The sequence below is a fragment of the Hyla sarda genome, chromosome 5 (assembly GCF_029499605.1).
Source record: "Hyla sarda isolate aHylSar1 chromosome 5, aHylSar1.hap1, whole genome shotgun sequence".
Taxonomy (NCBI): domain Eukaryota; kingdom Metazoa; phylum Chordata; class Amphibia; order Anura; family Hylidae; genus Hyla; species Hyla sarda.
Window position 1 is genome coordinate 127,760,698 of NC_079193.1, and position 22,839 is coordinate 127,783,536.

Here is a 22,839-nt window from a genome sequence, read left to right on the forward strand (position 1 = left end):
GAAGGAGCAACATTGGGCTTTTGAAGAGAAAATTTGTCCGGAATTGAAGGCCACGTGTGTTTACAAAGCCCCCATAGTGCCAGAACAATGGACCCCCCCCCCCCACATAAGACCCCATTTTGGAAACTACACCCCTCACGTAATGTATTAAGGGGTACAGTGAGCATTTATGCCCCACAGGTGTCTGACAGATTTTTGAAAGAGTGGTCCGTGAAAATGAAAAATTTAATTATTCATTTGCTCAGCCCACTGTTCCAAAGAGTTGTCAAATGCCAATGGGTAACATGTGGGGGGGTCAACTGTGCTGGCACCACGGGGGATTTGGTAAACGCACATGGCCCCTGACTTCAATTCCAAACAAATTCTCTTTCCAAAAGCTCATGGCGCTCCTCCTCTTCTGAGCATTGTAGTTTGCCCGCACAGCACTTGACGTCCACACATGGGGTACAGTGGTCACTCAACATAAGATGGTAATCCGTTCCAAACGGACCATCGTTTGTTGAAACCGTTGCATGTTGAGGGATTCATGCAATGTTAAGTATAGGACAGTGGTCTACAACCTGCGGACCTCCAGACGTTGGCTGTCCTGGCATGCTGGGTGTTGTAGTTTTGCAACATCTGGAGGTCCGCAGGTTGTAGACCACTGTTAGAGGAAGTTGTACTTACCTGTCCCCGCCGCTCCGGACCGTCACTGCTGCCCGGGATGTCGCCGCGTCCTCGACGCTCCGGCAAGGCCTCTGCTTCCCCGGCATCCGCGCTCTCCGTTGCCAGCATCACGTCGCTATGCACGCCGCTCCTAAAGGATGACGGGACGGCGTGCACAGCGACGTGATGACGTCGATTGAGAGCACCGATGATTCAGGGGATCCCGAAGAGGACGTGCCGGAGCCCCGAGGACAGGTAAGTGATCGTCAGCGGACCACACGGGGCACCGTAAACGGCCATCTGGTGGCAGCTGAAGCAGTCAGCGCTGCCGCATAGGCGTTTATGCGATGGCCCCGACATACAAAAGCATCGTATGTTGATGTTGCCTTCAACATGCGATGGCCTCTGAGAGGCCATCGCATGCTGAAATTATCGTATGTCGGGGCCATCATAGGTCGAGGGGTCACTATATTTCCATACTCAGAAGAAATATGGTTACAAATTTTGGGGGTAATTTTCTCCTATTACCCCTTGTAAAAATGTAAAATTCAGGGAAAAACAGGCATTTTTAAGAAAATATTTATTTTTATTTTACTTACACATCCAAATTTGACAAAACATTGTCAAACACCTGTGAGGTGTTAAGGCTCACTGTACCCCTTGTAACGCTCCTTGAGGGGTGTAGTTTCCAAAACAGTATGCCATGTGTTTGTTTGTTTTTTCCTGTTCTGGCACCATAGGGGCTTCCTAAATGCGACATGCCCCCCAAAAACCTTTCCAAAAGCCAAATGTGACTCCTATACTTCTGAGCATTGTAGTTCGCCCACAGAGCATTTTACGTCCTAACATGGGGTATGTCCATACTCAGAAGAGATGGGGTTACTCACTTTGGGGGGCATTTTCTCCCATTACCCTTTGTAAAAAAAATATTAAATTTGGGAAAAATACTTGGGAAAATATATATTTTTTTCATTTACACATCCAACTTAAACGAAACGTGCCTTGAGGGGTGTAGTTTCCAAAAGAGTATGCCATGTGGGGGGAGGGGGGGTTCTGCTGTTCTGGCACCATAGGGGCTTCCTAAATGTGACATGCCCCCCAAAAACCATTTCAGAAAAACTCACTCTCCAAAATCCCAGAAACCGGACAAGGGTTGACTGCTGATATCGATCAGAGGACCCCCCCCACCCCATGTAGGCGATCGCCGCAAATCGCAAGTGAATTCACACTTGCAATTCGCGGCGATTCCGGTGATGCGGGTAACGTGTGACCCGCTGACCTGGAGATACATCGTGATCGAGGGTGTAGGATACACCCCCAATCCCCTCCTGTATCTATGGGGAGCAGAAATGAGGACATTTTGGGGCCTCTTGCTGCATATGGGTGGGCCTGGTCAAAAAGCCAAGTGTCAGGCAGTACTGGAGCAGGGACATCCTATACTAGACCCTGCTTTACAGTATGGTCATGGCACGGAGGCGGTTCGAGGCCATTCAGAAATCCCTTCATTATGCACATAATGAGGCATGTCCGCCCCAAAGTGATCCCGCCTATGACCGGCTTTACAAAGTGAGGCCGGTCATCGATCACTTTGGGGCCAGGGAGCTCTCGGTAGATGAGTCTCTTATCAGATTTAAGGGGAGACTCATATTCCGCCAGTATATTCCCTCGAAGCGGGCGCGGTATGGCGTCAAGCTCTATAAACTTTGTGAGAGTACCTCCGGGTACACTCTCAAGTTTAGAGTTTATGAGGGACGAGATTCCCGTATTGAAACCCCAGATTGTTCCCCCAGTTTGGGTGTTAGCGGGAAAATTGTTTGGGACCTTGTACACCAATTTCTGGATAAGGGTTACCACGTGTACATGGATAACTTTTATACCAGCATCCCTCTGTTCACATCCCTTGCCGCCAGATCCACGTCCGCTTGTGGAACCGTGCAGAAAAACCACAGAGGCCTCCTCCTAAATTTGATCCAGACACCTATGCCCAAGGGTGAGTCCCGTCCCTTTACCCATGAAAGCCTGTTGCTGGTCAGGTATAAGTATAAGAGGGATGTCCTTATGCTGACCACAATTCATGGTAACAGCAGCTCACCTGTCCCTGTGCGAGGTACCACAACACCGGTCATCAAGCCCAATTGTATTCTGGACTACAATCGGTATTTGGGGGGAGTTGATCTTTCTGATCAAGTCCTCAAGCCATACATGGCCATGCGGAAAACACTGGTATGGTACAAAAAAGTTGCGGTCTACGTGGTACAGGTTGCCATGTACAACTCTTCTGTACTGTCCCAGTACGCTGGCAACACAGGGACATACCTTCAGTTCCAAGAAGTTATCCTAAAGATCCTGATCTTTGGCGACCGGGAAAGAGCAGGCCGGACTTCCCAAGGAACTGAAGTTATAGGTGCCAGGATTGTCCCAGGCCAACACTTTCCAGGTGAAGTCCCCCACACTGGAAAGAAGGGACGATCCCAGAAAAAATGCAGAGTGTGTAACAGGAGGGGGATACGGAAGGACACCACCACTCCATGTGACACTTGCCCCAATCATCCGGGCCTCTGCATTAAAAACTGCTTCAGGGAGTATCACACTTCCATGCAGTACAAAATTTTCCCTTTTCATTTAAATTTTCCAATGTACCAAGTCCAGAGTACATTTCAAATTTTAACACCATAAAACCACTAAATTGCCCAAAAAACTCTTATCTTGAAAAAAAAAAAAAAAAAAAAAAAAAAAATTATAAGACCTCTGGGGGTATTTTTTTCTCTGGGTCATGGGTCACTGAGTCACTATCATCGGGGACTTTTTTGTTGTCTAAAATGCACAGCGCTCTTTCTCCACCTGAGCGGGGTGCACATTTGAGGCAACAGGTTAGGGACGGCCACACAAATCACATTCCCAAAATGATGTTTCAGAGCACAGGGTTTGGAGTGAGCATATTGTTTAGTTTTGGTTATGCTCTGGGTCATAATTCTGGGAACATAACCTGTTTAATAATTTTATGTCCAAGTGTACCCCATTTTAGCTTATTAGTGTACCCCATTTATTTACCCCATGTAATGCCCCTTGAGGGGGGGTCCCACTGTTCTGGTCCCATAGGCCGCAACGCAGAAGCTCAAGGCCCCTGAATGCGCTCCTGCTCCTCTGAGACTGGTATGCACGCTGTTTACGCCCAGATATGAGGTATGTCCTTACTCCAAAGAAATGTATTTACAAATTTACAATTACATTTTCTCCTTTTACCACTTGTGAAAATGAAAAATTTGGGGTAACTCCAGCATGCTAGTGTAAAAAAAAAAAAATCACATTTTTCATTTTCAATCCCACACTTCATGAACATTTATCAAACACCTCTGGGGTGTTAAGGCTCACTGTACCCCTTGTTATGTTCCTTGAGGGGTGTAGTTTCCAAAATAGTATGCCATGTGTTGTTGTTTTTTGCTGTCCTCGCACCATAGGGGCTTCCTAAATGGGACATGGCCCCCAAAAACCATTTCAGCAAAATTTGCTTTCCAAAAGCTAAATGTGACTCCTTCTCTTCTGAGCATTGTAGTGCGCCGGCAGTGCACTTGACGCCCACACATGGGGTATTTCCATACTCAGAAGAGATGGGGTTACAAATATTGGGGGGCATTTTCTCCTATTACCCCTTGTAAAAATTTAAAATTTGGGGGGAAAACAGCATTTTAGTGGGAAAAATTTTTTTACACATCCAACTTTAATGAAAAGTCATTAAACACCTGTGGGGTGTTAAGGCTCACCGTACCCCTTGTTATGTTCCTTGAGGGGTGTAGTTTCCAAAATAGTATGCCATGTAGGTTTTTTTTTTTGCTGTCCTGGCACCATAGGGGCTTCCTAAATGGGACATGCCCCCAAAAACCATTTCAGAAAAACGCACTCTCCAAAATCCCATTGTCGCTCCTTCCCATCTACACTAACATGTTCTTGTAGACCCAGTTTTTTAATTTTTACAAGGGGTAAAAGGAGAAAATGCCCCCCAAAATGTGTAACCCAATTTCTCTCGAGTAAAGAAATACCTCATATGTGAACGTAAAGTGCTCTGTTGGTGCACTAGAGGGCTCAGAAGTGAAGGAGGGACAATGGGATTTTGGAGAGTGAATTTTGCTAAAATTTTAAGTTTTAGAGGGGCATGTGGCATTTAGGAAGCCCCTATGGTTCCATAACAGCAAAAAAAAAAAAAAAAAAAAACACATGGCACACTATTTCGGAATCTACAATCAAGGCACATAACAAGGGGTACAGTTAGCCTTAACACCCCCACAGGTGTTTGACAACTTTTCGATAAATTTCGGATGTGTAAATGAAAAAAAGAAAAATGCCCCAAAAATTTGTAACCCCATTTCTTCTGAGTATGGAAATACCCCATATGCGGACGTCAAGTGCTTTGCTGGTGCACTACAATGCTCAGAAGAGAAGGAGCCACATTTGGCTTTTTGAAAGCAACTTTTGCTGAAATGGTTTTTGGGGGGCATGTCATATTTAGAAAGCCCCTATGGTGCCAGAACAGCAAAAAAATACACACTATTTTGGAAACTTTACCCCTCAAGGCACGTAACAAGGGGTACAGTGAGCCATAACACCCCACAGGTGTTTGACGACTTTTCGTGAAAGTCGGATGTGTAAATAATAAAAAAAAATTCACTCAAATGCAGCTTTTTCCCAAATTTACTATTTTTACAAGAGGTAATAGGAGAAAATGCCCCCAAAATTTGTAACCCCATTTCTGAGTATGGAAATACCCCATGCGTGGACGTTAAGTGCTCTGCGGGCGCACTACAATGCTCAGAAGAAAAGGAGCTTTTGGAGAGAGAATTTATTTGGAATTGAAGTCAGGGGCCATGTGCGTTTACTAAGCTCTCCACGGTACCAGAACAGTGGCCCCCCCACATGTGACTTCATTTCCGAAAATACACCCCTCACAGAATTTAATAATTGGTGCAGTGAGCATTTACACCCCACTGGTGTTTGACAGACTTTTGGAACAGTGGGCTGTGAAAATGAAAAATTCAATTTTTCATTTTCATGGACCACTGTTCCAATAATCTGTCAGACGCCAGTGGGGTGTAAATGCTCACTGCACCCCTTATTAAATTCTGTGAGGGGTGTATTTTCGAAAATGAAGTCACATGTGGGGGGGGGGGGTCCACTGTTCTAGTACCATGGGGGCTTAGTAAACGCACATTCTTTCTCCAAAAGCCCAGGCCTCTTCTGAGCCCAGTAGTTCGCCCGCAGAGTACTTTACATCCACATGTGGGGTATTTATATACTCAGAAGAAAAGAGGTTACACATTTTGGGGGGCTTTTTTCCTATTACCCCTTGCGAAAATGAAAAATTTGGGATAACACCAGCATTTTAGTGAAAAAATACAAATCTTTCATTTTCAATGAAAAAATTTTCAACACCTGTGGGTAGTTAAGGCTCACTATACCCCTTGTTACATTCCTCAAGCGGTGTAGTTTCCAAAATGGGGTCACATGTGGGTGTTTTTTTTTTTTGCATTTATGTCAGAACCGCTGTAAAATCAGACACCCCTGTGCAAATCACCAATTTAGGCGATCTCACTCCTGAGCCTAGTTGTGCGCCCGCAGAGCATTTTACACCCACATATGGGGTATTTCGGTACTCAGGAGAAATTGCGTTAAACATTTTGGGCATCTTTTTTTTCCCTTTTCTGAAAAAAAAAAGGATGAAGAAACACCAGCAAGTTACTGTAAAAAATAAAAAATGTTTACAATAACATGCTGGAGTAGACCCCAACTTTACCTTTTCATAGAAAAAGCCCCCCAAAATCTGTTAGCCAATTCCTCCCGAGTACGGAAATACCCCATATGTGGTCTGAATTGTTGCCTTGAAATACGACAAGGCTCCGAAGTAAAAGAGCGCCATGCGCATTTGAGGCCTAAATTAGGGATTTGCATAGGGATGGACATAGGGGTATTCTACGCCGTGATTCCCAAACAGGGTGCCTTCAGCTGTTGCAAAACTCCCAGCATGCCTGGACAGTCAATGGCTGTCCGGCAATACTGGGAGTTGTTGTTTTGCAACAGCTGGAGGCTCTGTTTTGGAAACAGTGCCGTACCTGATGTTTTTCATTGGGGAGGGGGACTGTGTAGGGGTGTATGTATATCTAGTGTTTTACTCTTTATTTTGTATATTGTAGTTTTTTTAGGGTACATTCACACGGACACGTTCACAGTGAGTTTCCGGCTGGGAGTTTGAGCTGCAGTGGAAATTTTGCTGCATCTCAAACTTGCAGCGTGAAACTCGCTGTAAACCCGCCCGTGTGGAGCAAATCTCGAGCTGTTGCAAAACAACAACTCCCAGCATGCCCTTTGGCTGTCCGTGCATGCTGGGAGTTGTAGCTTTGCAACATCTGGAAGAGCACAGATTGAAGACTTAGGCACAGTGGTCCCCAAACTGCGGCCCTCCATATGCTACAAACCTACAACTCACAGAATGCACAGACAGCAAAAGGGCATGCTGGGAGTTGTAGTTTTGCAACAGCTCGAGGTTTGGGGACCACTGTGCAGTAGTCTTCAATCTGTGCTCTTCCAGATGTTGCAAAACTACAACTCCCAGCATGCCCAGACAGTCCAGGCATGCTGCGAGTTCTAGTTCTGTAACATCTGGCCCTTCAGATGTAGCCGAACTACAACTTTCAGCATGCCTATGCAGTCTGAGCATGCTTGGAGTTGAAGTTTTGCAACATCTGGAGGGCTACAGTTCTTCTCCAGTTGTTGCAAAACTACAACTCCCAGCATGCCCTTCGGCTGTCTGGGCATGCTGGGAGTTGTAGCTTTGCAACAACTGGAGGCACACTGGTTGGGAAACATTGTTTCCTAACTCAGTGTTTCCCAACCCATGTGCCTCCAGCTGTTGCAAAACTTCAACTCCAAGCATACGCAGACTGCCCAGGCATGCTGGGAGTTGTAGTTCGGCAACATCTGAAAGGCCAGATGTTACAAAACTACAACTCCCAGCATGCCTGGACTGTCTGGGCATGCTGAGAGTTGTAGTTTTGCAACATCTGGAAGAGCACAGATTGGAGACCACTGCATAGTGGTCTCCCAACTGCGACCCTCATGATGTTGAAAAACTACAACTCCCAGCATGCCCAGACAGCCAAAGGCTGTCTGAGCATGTTGGGAGTTGTAGTTTTGAAACTCCTAGAAGCAGCCGTGAATATCACTTTACAGCAATTTTCACTGCTGCTTCCACTGCCGCCTTCTAGACTTGCCTGCCGCCTCCTCGTGTTCCTGCCGCCGGTCCCCGGTCCTTACTGCCGTGCTTTCCTCTTGCAGGTACGTGCTGCGGTCCCCTGCAGCTCCCGGGATACTCTTCCCCCGCTCTGCCCGACTTCTAGGGGTGGGCAGAGCGGGGGATCTGAATTTTAACCACCCCCCCCCCCCCAGTCAGCGATCACTGTTATTGGTCCACAGGGACCAATCACAGTGATCGCTGACCAGGACCATCTACAGATGGTCCTGGGGGGGGGCTTGCAGAAGTTGTCCACCGCTGGTAACAGCGGGACTTCTGACACTTAACCCGTGCGATGCCGTGCATCGCTAGGTTAACTGCATGACATATATAAATGTCATGATGCGTGAACTACCAGCAGATCATGACATTTATATATGTCATTCTGCGGGAATGGGTTAAAGCTTGCTCACTGCAGGCAGTGTTCAAAGTAGCTGAGGTGCATCATGCAGCAAGCACAGCGCTTGCTCCTGGCTGTCTGATTGACAGGCAGGGAGCTGCACTGTGCTCGTCAGTGTCCAGGCTGCACTAAGAGTTAGGACTCGCATGAGTCTGAACTCTATGAGAAACTTGCGGCCGGGACATGTAGAGAGACCCCTAGTGGTCAGTTCTTAAAAGTAAAAATAAAAATACAAATATAAATTTTTTTTTATGACATGGTAATAGAATGTTTCTAATACATTAATTAACAACATCTAAAAAGTTTTTGTGATGACTGGTACTCTTTAAATGTTTAAAATTGTCATATTCTGGCCCCTATAACTTTCTTATTTTTCCATATACAGATATGATATAATTCCATAATCTCTGCTCATTTTTTGCACCGTGGTCTGTAGTCGGTACCATTTTTGTTTTAATGGGACTTTTTGATCGCTTTTTATTAGTTTTTTTAGGGTATACAAAATTACCAAAAACACAATTTTGGACTTTCGAATTTTTTTACGTATACGCCACTGACCGTGTGGTTTAATTAATGTTATATTTTTATAATTCGGACATTTACACAAGAGGCAATAACACATTTTTATTACAGTGGGGATCAAAAGTTTGGGTACCCCAGGTAAAAGTTTGCATTAAAGGGGTATTCCAGGCAAAACCTTATATATATATCTCAACTGGCTCCGGAAAGTTAAACAGATTTGTAAATTACTTCTATTAAAAAATCTTAATCCTTCCAATAGTTATTAGCTTCTGAAGTTTTCTGTCTAACTGCTCAATGATGATGACACGTCCCGGGAGCTGTGCATGATGGGAGAATATCCCCATAGGAACTGCACAGCTCCCGGGACGTGAGTAATCAGAGAGCAGTTAGACAGAAAACAACAACTCAACTTCAGAAGCTAATAACTATTGGAAGGATTAAGATTTTTTTATAGAAGTAATTTAGAAATCTGTTTCACTTTCCGGAGCCAGTTGATATATAAAAAAAAGTTTTGGCCTAGAATACCCCTTCAATGTGCATAAAGAAACCAAGGAAAGATGGAAACATCTCCAAAAGGCATCAAATGAAAGATTAACCCCTACAGGACCCATGACGTAACGGTACGTCCCGACACCCTGGGTCTTAAGGACCAAGGACGTACAGTTCTGGTCCCCGCCGGGCGGGGATCGGACCGGGATGCCTGCTGAAATCATTCAGCAGGCATCCCCTGCAAATGCCCAGGGGGGTCATTAGAATTCAAACATGCGATTTGCGGCTATTTCGGCTATGCGGGTCACGTGTGACCCGCTGACCCGGAGATAAAAGGTGATCGGGGGTGTATGATACACCCCCTATCACACACTGTGTCTATGGGGAGGTGGCGATTTTGCCACCCCCCCAGGATCGCTGCTATTGGCTGGACGATCGTCCAGCCAATAGCAACAGGCAGGGGAGGAGTTAACAGCATCCTCCTGCAGCTCATGCGGCTGGCTGAGTTCAGTCAGCGGTCAGAGCTGCTGGAGGAAGCCGGGGACCCCCCCTCTGCCGAGATCGAAGCCCCCAGAGAAGAAAAGAAGCCCCCCATAGATCAGGTAAAGCATACAGCCAGGGAAAGGTAGGGTAAATAGTAAAAAATAAAGTAAAAAAAAAATAATTCCCCCCCCTGACCCCCTAATAGGTCCCCACGGGTCTTCTGCAGTTTTTCAGTGTGACCCGGGCCCTATTAGGGGTTCAGGGCGCTGCATTAGCCCCCCCCCATTTTTTTTTTTGGCTGCAGCATTTCCCCCCCCCCCCCCCCATATAACGGTGTGTGATTTCTAATCACACACCGTTATATATAGAATACACCAAGCACACACAGTACATAAACCCCCCCCCCCCACACACACACACACACTACCCTCCCCCCCCCCCGCCACCGTAGAAAAAAGGCGATGGCTCGCCGGGCATTTTCGGTAGCGGAGGCATACGCTTTTCTTGCCTCCGACTCCGAATCTGTCAGTGAGGACGATGAATATCCAACATTTCTGTGTTCTTCATCGTCCTCCTCATCATCTAGTACTGATGATGAGCCCCCTGCATGGCGGCGGAGACGCCACCAGGCGAGGCAACGCACCCCCCATGATAGTGGCCCAGTGGCCGGCACTAGTGCGAGTGGTGATAGGACTAGGAGTCCGACCCCCCCAGACAAGTTTACTGGAGCCCCCTTCCGGTGAACCTGTCTGGAGACCCCCAGAGGGTTATCAGCCACGGGTTCCGGAGTTTGTTGGCGACTCCAGAATCCGGATTGACAATTCTGGATTCACTGAAATTGACTATTTCAGTTATTTTTTCAGTGACCGTTTTGTCAATTACATGGTGGAGCAGACGAATCTGTATGCCAGGCAGTTCATCGCCCACCACCCTGATTCTTTTTTGGCCAGGTCCAATGAATGGTGCGCCATTGATGCAGCAGAAATGAGGACATTTTGGGGCCTCTTGCTGCATATGGGCCTGGTCAAAAAACCAAGTGTCAGACAGTACTGGAGCGGGGACATCCTCTACCAGACGCCACTTTACAGTATGGTCATGACACGGAGGCGGTTCGAGGCCATTTGGAAATGCCTGCATTATGCAGATAATGCGGCATGTCCACCCCGAGGTGATCCCGCCTATGACCGGCTTTACAAAGTGAGGCCGGTCATCGATCACTTAGGGGCCAAATTTTTGGAGGCCTATGTACCCACCAGGGAGCTCTCGATTGATGAGTCTCTTATCAGTTTTAAGGGGAGACTCATCTTCCGCCAGTATATTCCCTCGAAGCGGGCGCGGGATGGCGTGAAGCTCTATAAACTTTGTGAGAGTACCTCCGGGTACACTCTCAAGTTTAGAGTGTATGAGGGACGAGATTCCCGTATTGAACCCCCAGATTGTTCCCCCACTCTGGGTGTTAGCGGGAAAATAGTTTGGGAGCTTGTGCACCTATTGCTGGATAAGGGTTACCACGTGTACGTGGACAACTTTTATACCAGCATCCCTATGTTCACATCCCTTGCCGCCAGATTCACGTCCGCTTGAGGGACCGTGCGGAAAAACCAGAGAGGCCTCCCTCTAAATTTTGTTAAGACACCTATTCCCAAGGGTGAGTCCCGTGCCCTTGCCCATGAAAACCTGGTCAAGTATAAGGATAAGAGGGATGTCCATATGCTGACCACTATTCATGGCAACGGCAGCTCACCTGTCCCTGTGCGAGGTACCACAACACCGGTCCTCAAGCCCGATTGTATTCTGGACTACAATCGGTATATGGGGGGAGTTGATCTTTCTGATCAAGTCCTCAAGCCATATAACGCCATGCGGAAAACACGGGTATGGTACAAGAAAGTTGCGGTCTACATGGTACAGGTTGCCATGTACAACTCTTTTGTACTGTCCCAGTACGCTGGCAACACAGGGACATTCCTCCAGTTCCAAGAAGAAGTCCTAAAGGTCCTGATCTTTGGCCACCAGGATAGAGCAGGCCAGACTTCCCAAGGAACTGAAGTAATAGGTGCCAGGATCGTCCCAGGCCAACACTTTCCAGGTGAGGTCCCCCACACTGGAAAGAAGGGACGAGCCCAGAAAAGATGCAGAGTGTGTTACAAGAGGGGGATTCGGAAGGACACCACCACACAATGTGACACTTGCCCAGATAATCCGGGCCTCTGCATTAAGGATTGCTTCAGAGAGTATCACACTTCCATGGAGTTCTAAATTTTCCCTCTTCATTTTAATTTTCCACAATTTGACCCAAATGTACCAAGTCCAGAGTACATTCCAAGTTTTAACCCCATAAAACCACTAAATTGCCCCCAAAAATATTAAATTAAAAAAACAAACAAAAAAAAACTGATAAGACCTCTGGGGGTATTTTTTTTTAAATAAAAAATGGGTCATGGGTCACTGAGTCACTATCATCGGGGACTTTCTATGTTGCCTCAAATGCGCAGCGCTCTCTCTCCACCTGAGCGGGGTGCGCATTTGAGGCAACAAGTTAGGGATGGCCACACATATCACATTCCAGAATGATGATTCAGAGCATAGGGTTTGGGGCGGGCATATTTTTTTGTTTTGGCTATGCTCTGGGTCATCATTCTGGGAACACAATTTGTTTTATAATTTTATGTCCCACTGTACCCCATTTTAGTTACTTAGTGTACCCCAGTTATTTACCCCATGTAATGCCCCTTGTAATGTCCCACTGTTCTGGCTCCATAGGAGAAAGCCAAAGCTCAAGGACCCTGACTGATCTCCGGCACCCCTGAGACCGGTGTGCACGATGTTTACGCCCAGACTTGAGGTATGTCCTTACTCCAAAGAAATGTATTTACACATTTACAATGACATTTTCTCCTTTTACCACTTGTGAAAATGAAAAATTTGGGGTAACCCCAGCATTTTAGTGTAAAAAAAAAATCTAAATTTTCATTTTCACATCCCACTTCATGAATATTTATCAAACACATGTGGGGTGTTAAGGCTCTCTGTACCCCTTGTTATGTTCCTTGAGGGGTGCAATTTCCAAAATAGTATGCCATGTGTTTTTTTTTTGCTGTCCTGGCACCATAGGGGCTTCCTAAATGCGACATGTCCCCCCCCCCCCCCCCCATTTCAGCAAAATTTGCAAATGTGACTCCTTCTCTTCTGAGCATTGTAGCGCTCCCGTAGTGCATTTGACGTCCACTTATGGGGTACTTCCATACTCAGAAGAGATGGGGTTACAAATTTTGGGGGGGTATTTTCTGCTATTAACCCATGCAAAAATTTGAAATTTGGGGGGGAAACACATTTTAGTGGAAATTTTTTTTTTGTTTTTTTTTACATATGCAAAAGTCGTGAAACCCCTGTGGGGTATTAAGGCTCGCTTTATTCCTTGTTACGTTCCTCAAGGGGTCTAGTTTCCAAAATGGTATGCCATGTGTTTTTTTTTTTTTTTTTGCTGTTCTGGCACCATAGGGGCTTCCTAAATGCGACATGCCCCCCAAAAACCATTTCAGAAAAACGTAATCTCCAAAATCCCCTTGTCGCTCCTTCGCTTCTGAGCCCTCTACTGCGCCCGCCGAACACTTTACATAGACATATGAGGCATGTGCTTACTCGAGAGAAATTGGGCTACAAATATAAGTATACATTTTCTCCTTTTACCCCTTGTAAAAATTCAAAAATTGGGTCTACAAGAACATGCGAGTGTAAAAAATTAAGATTGTGAATTTTCTCCTTCACTTTGCTGCTATTCCTGTGAAACACCTAAAGGGTTAAAACGCTGACTGAATGTAATTTTGAATACTTTGGGGGGGGTGCAGTTTTTATAATGGGGTAATTTCTGGGGTATTTCTAAGATGAAGACCCTTCAAATCCACTTCAAACCTGAACTGGTCCCTGAAAAATAGTGAGTTTGAAAATTTTGTGAAAAATTGGAAAATTGCTGCTGAACTTTGAAGCCCTCTGGTGTCTTCCAAAAATAAACACACACCAATTTTACGATGCAAACATAAAGTAGACATATTGGAAATGTGAATAAAATTTTTTTTTATTTGGAATATCCATTTTCCTTACAAGCAGAGAGCTTCAAAGTTAGAAAAATGCTAAATTTTCAATTTTTTCATCAAATTTTGGGATTTTTCCCCAAGAAAGGATGCAAGTATCGACAAAAATTTACCACCATGTTAAAGTAGAATATGTCACGAAAAAACAATCTTGGAATCAGATTGATAACTAAAAGCATTCCAGAGTTAATAATGTTTAAAGTGACAGTGGTCAGATGTTCAAAAAACGCTCTGGTCCTAAGGTGTAAAATGGCCTGGTCCTTAAGGGGTTAAACATTCTTAAAATATGTCAACAAAAGTTAGATTTTATTTCCATCATTTACACTTTCAAAATAACAGATAACAAAAAAATGGCATCTGCAAAAGTTTGGGCACCCTGCAGAATTTATAGCATGCACTGCCCCCTTTGCAAAGCTGAGACCTGCCAGTGTCATGGATTGTTTTCAATCATCATCTGGGAAGACCAGGTGATGTCAATTTCAAAGGTTTTAAATGCCCAGACTCATCTGACCCTGCCCCAACAATCAGCACCATGGGTCCTTCTAAGCAGTCGTCTAGAAATCTGAAACTGAAAATAGTTGATGCTCACAAAGCTGGAGAAGGCTATAAGAAGATAGCAAAACATTTTCAGATGTCAATATCCTCTGTTCGAAATGTAATTAAGAAATGGCAGTCATCAGGAACAGTGGAAGTTAAAGCAAGATCTGGAAGACCAAGAAAAATATCAGACAGAACAGATCGCAGGATTGTGAGAAAAACAATTCAAAACCCATGTTTGACTGCACAATCCCTCCAGAAAGATCTGGCAGACACTGGAGTTGTGGTACACTATTCCACTATAAAGAGATACTTGTACAAATGGAAGAGTCATCAGAAGAAAACCTCTTCTACGTCCTCACCACAAAAATCAGCGTTTGAACTTTGCAAATGAACATATAAACAAGCCTGATGCATTTTGGAAACAAGTTTTGTGGACCGATAAGGTTAAAATTGAACTTTTTGGCCGGAATGAGCAAAGTTACGTTTGGAGAAGAAGGGGAACAGAATTTAATGAAAAGAACCTCTGTCCAACTGTTAAGCATGGGGGTGGATCAATCATGCTTTGGGGTTGTATTGCAGCCTCAGGGAAGATCTCACGAATAGAAGGAAAAATTCATTCAATAAAATTTCCGCAAATTTTGGATGCTAACTTGATGCCATCTGTGAAAAAGCTTAAGTTAAAAAGAAGATGGTTTCTACAAATGGATAATGATCCTAAACACACCTCAAAATCCACGGGGGATTACATCAAGAGGCGTAAACCAAGGTTTTACCATGGCCTTCACAATCTCCTGACCTCAACATAATTGAAAATCTATGGATAGACCTTAAAAGAGCAGTGCATGACAGACAGCCCAGAAATCTCAAAGAACTGGAAGACTTTTGTAAGGAAGAATGGGCAAAGATACCTCATACAAGAATTTAAAGACTCTTGACTGGCTACAAAAAGCGTTTACAAGCTGTAATACTTGCCAAAGGGGGCAGTACAAGATATTAACTCTGCAGGGTGCCCAAACTTTTGCAGATGCCATTTTTTTGTTTTCTGTTATTTTGAAAGTGTAAATGATGGAAATAAAATCAAACTTTTGTTGACATAGTATAAGAATGTCTAATCTGTAATTTGATGCCTTTTGGAGATTTTTCCATCTTTCCTTGGCTTCTTTATGCACATTAATACAAATGTTTACCTGGGGTTCCCAAACTTTTGAAACCCACTGTATGTCTACATATTTTTTCATTTGGAATTTGGGAAGAGGGGGGTGATTTAAACTTTTAGTATGGAAGGGGTTAATTCACATTTATTAACTTTTTTTTTTTTTCACACAATTTTTTTTGTCCCTATAGGGAACTATTACATGCAATTTTCTGATTGCATACACTGTTCAATGCTATGCCATAGCATAGCATTGATTAATGTTATCCGTGCTCAATTGTGCCAGCCTGGTGAGCCAGGCTGGAGCATCGCAAATGGGATCGGACAGCAAGGGGGAAGGTTAGGCCCCTCCCGCCGTAATGTAAGCTGATCGGGACACCACGGTGATCTTTATCAGCCCGACTGAGCTGCCGTGAATGCTATTTTCATTTTATTTTAGACGCCGCAATCAACTTTGATTGCCACCTCGACTGGTGATGTCCGGCACTAGACACGGGTCCAGGCCGTTGACAGCCGCTGGGACCACCCCGCTATGACGCGGGGCCAGCTCGTGACCCCGCGTCATAGCAGGGGAGCAGGCGCAGGGCGTACAGGTACGTCCTGCATCCTTAAGTTGTTAAAGTGTGCCTGCGTTTAGCAAAAACATTTTAAATCATGTAGATAATACCATTATATGTATACTTGTAAAATACATTTGTTAAGAAATGTGTATATTTTTGGGTGAAAAATGCTGTCCGTGCAGCTATTGCCTGTGTGTCTGTGGAGGGACCAAATACAGGAAGTGAGGGCAGGACAAGCAGGGCTCTGTGCAGGCTCCTGGTTTGTCAATCATCCTGATGTGTGAGCTAGGAGCGTGTCATAGAGCCTTAGTGTGCAGAGCCCTGTTTGTCCACCTACACTTCCTGTATTTGGTCTCCTTACAGAGACCAAATACAGGCAATAGCTGCAGGGACAAAAATGTACAAATTTTTTAACCAATGTATACTACAAAAATACATATACAGTGGTCCCTCAATATTAATAGTTTCCAGCACGACCATTGTTTGTTGAAACCATTGTATGTTTGAGACCATAACTCTATGGAAACCTGAAAATCTGTGAGGATTAAAGAAAAATAAGTAGATAACTAATACAGATAAAGCAAGTCCTTACATACAAAAGTAAGAAAGAGCTGCTGGAAGCATTAAATCACTGTCTATGTAGAGGACAGTAGCGTCTTCAGGGTCCTGTATAGTACACAGAGTGTGCAAAAAAGTAAAATGGAGACACCCCCCAACTGGAGCAGCTATCCCTGGCACAGATAAATAAAAGTACTACAGAACATCTGGACTGTCAGTAACATTGTATGTTGAGTCTGGTTTCAAGTTAAAATGGTCCAGAAAAGACCATTGTATGTGGAAACTATTGTATGCTAAGGCCATTGTAAGTTGAGGGATCACTGTAATGTAATTTTCTCCATTATATAAGAAGTACACTTTAATGATAATGCAATCTACTTTTTTTTGTTTGGCAACAGGCCCAATCACGTCCATTTGCGGCTCCAGAGGTATGACGCGTGCTTAGCAGGAGAGCGTGCATCATACCCGGTGGGTCCCGATTGCTATAGGCAACCAGGACCCACGGCTAATGCCGGACAACGCCGATCAGGCTAATAAACTTGACGAAAGTAAATAATACCTGTTAGCTCAGCGGTGCTGTTCGTGATTGCCGCGGTGAATTGCGGCATCCCGAACAGCTTGCAGAAGGCGAGGAGGATCCCTACCTGCCTCCTGCGCATCCGATCACCGAATGACTACTTCGTGCCTGAGATCCTGATCAGTGTTATGCTGCTGCATAATAGTGATCAGTGTATTCACATCAGTGTGTGCAATGTTATAGCCCCCTATGGGAGCTATAACATTGAAAAAAAAAAAAGTGTGAAAAAAAAGTTAAAGGGTACCTCTCATCAAATAAACTTTTGATATCTTTTAGATTTGTGAACAAAGCAGACTGGCAGCTCGTAGTGTTTAGGACTCCAGCATGAGTCTGAAATGCTTGCTGCCAGGACTGATAGGGAGACCCCTAGTGGTCATTTCTTCAAAGTGGAAAATTAAATAGAAAGAAGCATATTTTTTAATAACATGCAATTGTAAAGTTATTTTGCATACATTAATCTATAATATATCAAAAGTTTTTTTGAGGAGAGGTACCCTTTAATAAAGATCATTTAACCTCTCCCCTAATAAGTTTGAATTACCCCCCTTTTTCCCCCATTTAAAAAAAATACTGTGTAAATAAAAATATGTGGTGTCGCCATGTGCGTAAATGTCCGAACTATAAAAATATATTGTTAATTAAACCACATGGTCAATGGCGTACATGTAAAAAAAAATTCCAAAGTCAAAATAGCGTATTTTTGGTCACTTTTTATACCATAAAAAAAATGAATAAAAAGTGATCAAAATGTCAGAACAAAACAAAAATGGTACCGATAAAAACTTCAGATGACGGCGCAAAAAATGAGCCCCCATACCGAAAAAAAATAAGTTATAGGGGTCAGAAGAGGACATTTTTCAACGTATTAATTTAGGTGCATTTAGTCATAATTTTTTTTTAGTTGTAAAATAAAATGAAACCTACCGTATATAAATTGGGTATCCTTGTGACTGTATGGACCTATAAAATAAATATTGGGTGCAAACACTGCACTGCGTAGAATTGGAAGCCGCTAAAAATTACAAAATGGCTATTTTTTATTTTTTTTTATTTTGCCCCACAAATAATTTTTTTATAGTTTCGCAGTAGATTTTGTGGTGAGATTATTAATAGTATTACAAAGTTAAATTGTTGGCGAAAAGAATAAGCCCTCATATGGATTTTTAGGTGGAAAATTAAAAGTGTTCTGATTATTAGAAGGTGGGGAGGAAAAAACAAAAGTGCAAAAATGAAACATTGCCAAAGAGGGAAGGGGTTAAGAACATAACAGTTTGTGAAACCAAAGAGGTTTCACCGTATGGATGTCTCACATGGGACAAATGAGGCAAACATAGTATTGCATACCTCATAACTGGTACATATCAAGGTGACGAAAGAACAGCCAGGTTTAAACTTTTTTTTTTCATAAGCACCTCTCCCAAAGAATTGTCCGGAATGTTAAAATGGCTTAAAATAAAAACAAAGAAATCACATTTCATACTCTGATCTACCTTGGCCTTCTGTACAGGCTTCTTATCTTGCTCATCGTTCTGACGATACCATTCCTCTCCATATCCATTGCTAAGCAATTTACCAAAGTTAACAGAGTCGTTGCTATTGCATGGCCTGCGGAATGAATAAGAAGAAAATTGCAGGATAATGTATATAATTTTACATATCCTGTTCTCACATGTGTCTTAGTTCCTAAAAAATGTAACATTTGGCATGTGATTTCCTTTTTCTAGGGTGTTTTCCCTTCTGCTCAGGTGACAAACTGTACACATTGTAACACGATTTTGTGATGTGCTTTACATAGAAACATAGAATGTGTCGGCAGATAAGAACAATTTGGCCCATCTAGTCTGCCCAATAATCTGATTCCTATCAATAGTCCCTGGCCTTATCTTATATGAAGGATAGCATTCTACTTATCCCATGCATGTTTAACCCCTTAACGACGAAGGACATATATTTACGTCCTACGCCGGCTCCCGCGATATGCCGCGTCATATCGGGTCGGTCTCGGCGGCCAACAACAGCCGGGACCCCCGGCTAATACAGGACATCACCGATCGCGGTGATGCCCTGTATTAACCCTTCAGACGCGGCGATCAAAGCTGAGCGCCGCCTCTGAAGCGAAAGTGAAAGTATCCCGGCTGCTCAGTCGGGCTGTTCGGGACAGCCACGGCGTCCTGAACAGCTTACAGGACACTGGGAGGGCCCTTACCTGCCTCCTCAGTGTCCGATCGGCGAATGACTGCTCCGTCCCTGAGATCCAGGCAGAAGCAGTCAAGCGCCTATAACACTGATCACAGGCGTGTTAATACACGCCAGTGATCTGTGTAAAAGATCAGTGTGTGCAGTGTTATAGGTCCCTATGGGAGATATAACACTGTAAAAAAAAAAAAGGGTTAATAAAGATCATTTAACCCCTTCCCTAATAAAAGTTTGAATCACCCCACTTTTCCCATAAAAAAATAAAACTGTAAATAAAAATAAACATATGTGGTATCGCCGTGTGCGTAAATGTCCAAACTATAAAATTATATCGTTAATTAAACCGCACGTTCAATGGCGTACACGTAAAAAAATTCCAAAGTCCAAAAAAAGCTTATTTTTGGTCACTTTTTAAACAATTAAAAAATGAATAAAAAGTGATCAAAAAGTCCGATTAAAACAAAAGTGGTACCTATAAAACCTTCAGATCACGGCGCAAAAAATGAGCCCTCATACCGCCCTGTACAGTGGACATTTTTAAACATATACATTTTCCTGCATGTAGATATGATTTTTTCCAGAAGTATGACAAAATGAAACCTATATAAGTAGGGTATCATTTTATCCGTATGGACCTACAGAATAATGATAAGGTGTAATTTTTACCGAAATATGCACTGCGTAGAAACGGAAGCTCCCAAAAGTTACAAAATGGCATTTTTTCTTCGATTTTGTCGCACAATGATTTTTTTTCCGTTTCGCCGTGGATTTTTGGGTAAAATGACTAATGTCACTGCAAAGTAGAATTGGTGACACAAAAAATAAGCCATGATATGGATTTTTAGGTGGAAAATTGAAAGGGTCATGATTTTTAAAAGGTAAGGAGGAAAAAACGTAAATGCAAAAACTGAAAAATCCTGCGTCCTTAAGGGGTTAATTTCTCCCATATGTTAACTTCTCCTTTCATTGTCATTTTAGCTATTTCTTCAACTAGTAGATCATCTAATTCTTTAACTTGGCCAGGTGGTCAATATATCACACCTACACGAGTTACTGTCTGATTACCAAACTGCAACGTAACCCAAACTGACTATGCTCGTCTCACTAACTTGTATTAGGTTAGATTTTAGGCTTTATGGCTTGTACAGGTGAAACATGTGTTCTGTAGAAGCCGTGTGGACATAAAATTTGAGAAAACTAGCAACATGCACAGTTTACATTTTTTTTACGGAAGTCATTTACAAATCTGTTTAATTTTCTGCCACCAATTGATTTGAAACATTTTTTTAGTACCCCTTCTATACTTACATAGGTGGAAAGAAACATTTCTTTCCAAGCTTTTCACCCTTTGGAGGTCCTTTTTCAGATGCAGTTACTGTGTTATCGTTCATAAATTTTGGATTTATTGCTGGCAGCTTAACCTGTTTAAAAATAAATATATAAATATATGCACATATACACCTGAAACTATGGCAACCCAAACACAATAGCACAGTGTATTACAAACAGTATTCAGAAGTTTCTAGGCATCTTGTCAAGAGTTCTTTGGAAGATGGCAGCATTATGCCAGTAGCCACAATAGACTGGGGGGGGGGTACTGATTTTAAGCTGCTCAAAAAGGGGATCTTCTTTGGGCCCTGTGATCCTGTGGGACAGCAGCTGATGTACACAGCCAGGTCAGAGTTTAGCTGCTAATCAATAGGGAACTGCAAAATGCTGTATCCACTTGGAGTATTTCAGTTTGCCATTTTTTTTATCCTTTCGCCATTTATTTTCCAATGTGGGGCTCCCTGGCAGATTTTGAAAAACAACCTCATGTTGAGAATTTCTCATTTTTCCAGGAAAATCTTGCCGTTTTTCTACTATAGAAGTCTATGGGAGTAAAAGCCATGTAGAAGCCATGTGGGTTTTAACATTGACGTTTTTGCAGGGGTTTTTTATTCTTATTTTGACTTTAGAGATCCACAAAATGGATTGAGTTAGCGTTTTTTTTAAATACATTTCGTAGGCTACCATTAAAAAAGAAAAGAAAAAGATACAGTTAGGATGGAAAAAAAAATGTAGGGAACAAAATTTATATATTTTCGAACAAAATTTTTATTAATTTTCAATCAGGGACCAGGCAAGCACGTAAAAATGTAGCCGGCAAAATTAAAAATGGATAAAGGGGCCATGTAATTGTAAAAAATAATATATTTTTTTAAAATTAATTTTGTGAAACTTTTATTTTAATTATGTGTTGTATAAAGTGTGTGTCATTTTTACAGCTTTTCAAATGTATTCTGTATTTTTCCGACCTTATTTAGGTACTACTACTACTACTCCCAGCATGGAACAGCCTGTTCCATGCTGGGAGCTGTAGTACCTGCACTAAGAGACAATCCCTGCCAGACACTGTACTCCTCTGTGATGTGAAGTTCTCTTCACATCACAGATTCATATATGCCACTGAAAGTTGTGATTGGCCGGCACCATTTTAATCTGTGATGTGAAGAGAACTTCACATCACATCACAGTACAGTGTCAGGCAGGGGAGCAGAGAAGTGCGGCGGGCCGCTGGTTTCTATAGATGATAAAGGACGATCGAAACGGGTGTCAGGAGAGGACGATCAGGAGTGACACCCACTGAGAATATGTCTATTAATGCAAGTACTACAGTTCCCAGCATGGAGCAGAGTATGATCCATGTTGGGAGCAGTAGTACCTGCATTATTGGCAGTAAGGGACAGATCGCCACAGGTGTCACTCTTGTTGCGATCGTTCTTTAGATTGTGGCTCTCTGCTGCACTCCCCATCCTGATCACCGATTCAGATATGCAGCTCAGAGCGGTGACTGGCCTGCACCATCTGGCCAATCCCCACTCTGAGCAGCAAATATGAATCAGTGATGTGAATTTCAATTCACATCACTGGCTGGAGTACAGAACATGGATGTGTAGCAAAGCAGAGAGCCACTCCGCATCTCAGCAATAGAAAGGGCTGTCACAACGGGTGTCAGGAGTAACACCCGGGGCGATCTGTCCTTAGCGCAGGTACTACAGCTCTTAGCATGGAACAGTCTGTTTAATGCTGGGAGTAAGATTAGTACTTAAAGGGTTACTCCACCCCTAGATATCTTATCCCCTATCCAAAGCATAGGGGATAAGATGTCTGATCCCGGGGGTCCAGCCGCTGGGGACCCCCACAATATAGCATGCGGCACCCACCTGTTTCTGGTCCGGAAGTGCTGGAGGGTCTGGGTCCCGACCACGGGAAGGTAAGTTTGTGACGTCACGCCCCGTCCCCTCAATGCAAGTCTATGGGAGAGGGCGTGATCGGACTTTTTCATTGCTTTTTATTCATTTTT

The 22,839-nt window shown here is 43.5% G+C and overlaps 1 protein-coding gene across 2 annotated transcripts in view; it reads right to left on the reverse strand.

Moving 5' to 3' along the window:
* C5H7orf57 (chromosome 5 C7orf57 homolog) overlaps positions 1-22,839 on the reverse strand; it is a 171,179-nt gene that overhangs the window by 15,289 nt on the left and 133,051 nt on the right. For both annotated transcript variants that reach the window (XM_056520260.1, XM_056520259.1), the window contains exons 6-7: positions 20,802-20,914; positions 18,788-18,902 (exon numbers count right to left, since the gene is read on the reverse strand). In XM_056520260.1, coding sequence (XP_056376235.1) covers positions 18,788-18,902; positions 20,802-20,914 — 228 coding nt within the window. The remainder of the gene's footprint in view (positions 1-18,787; positions 18,903-20,801; positions 20,915-22,839) is intronic.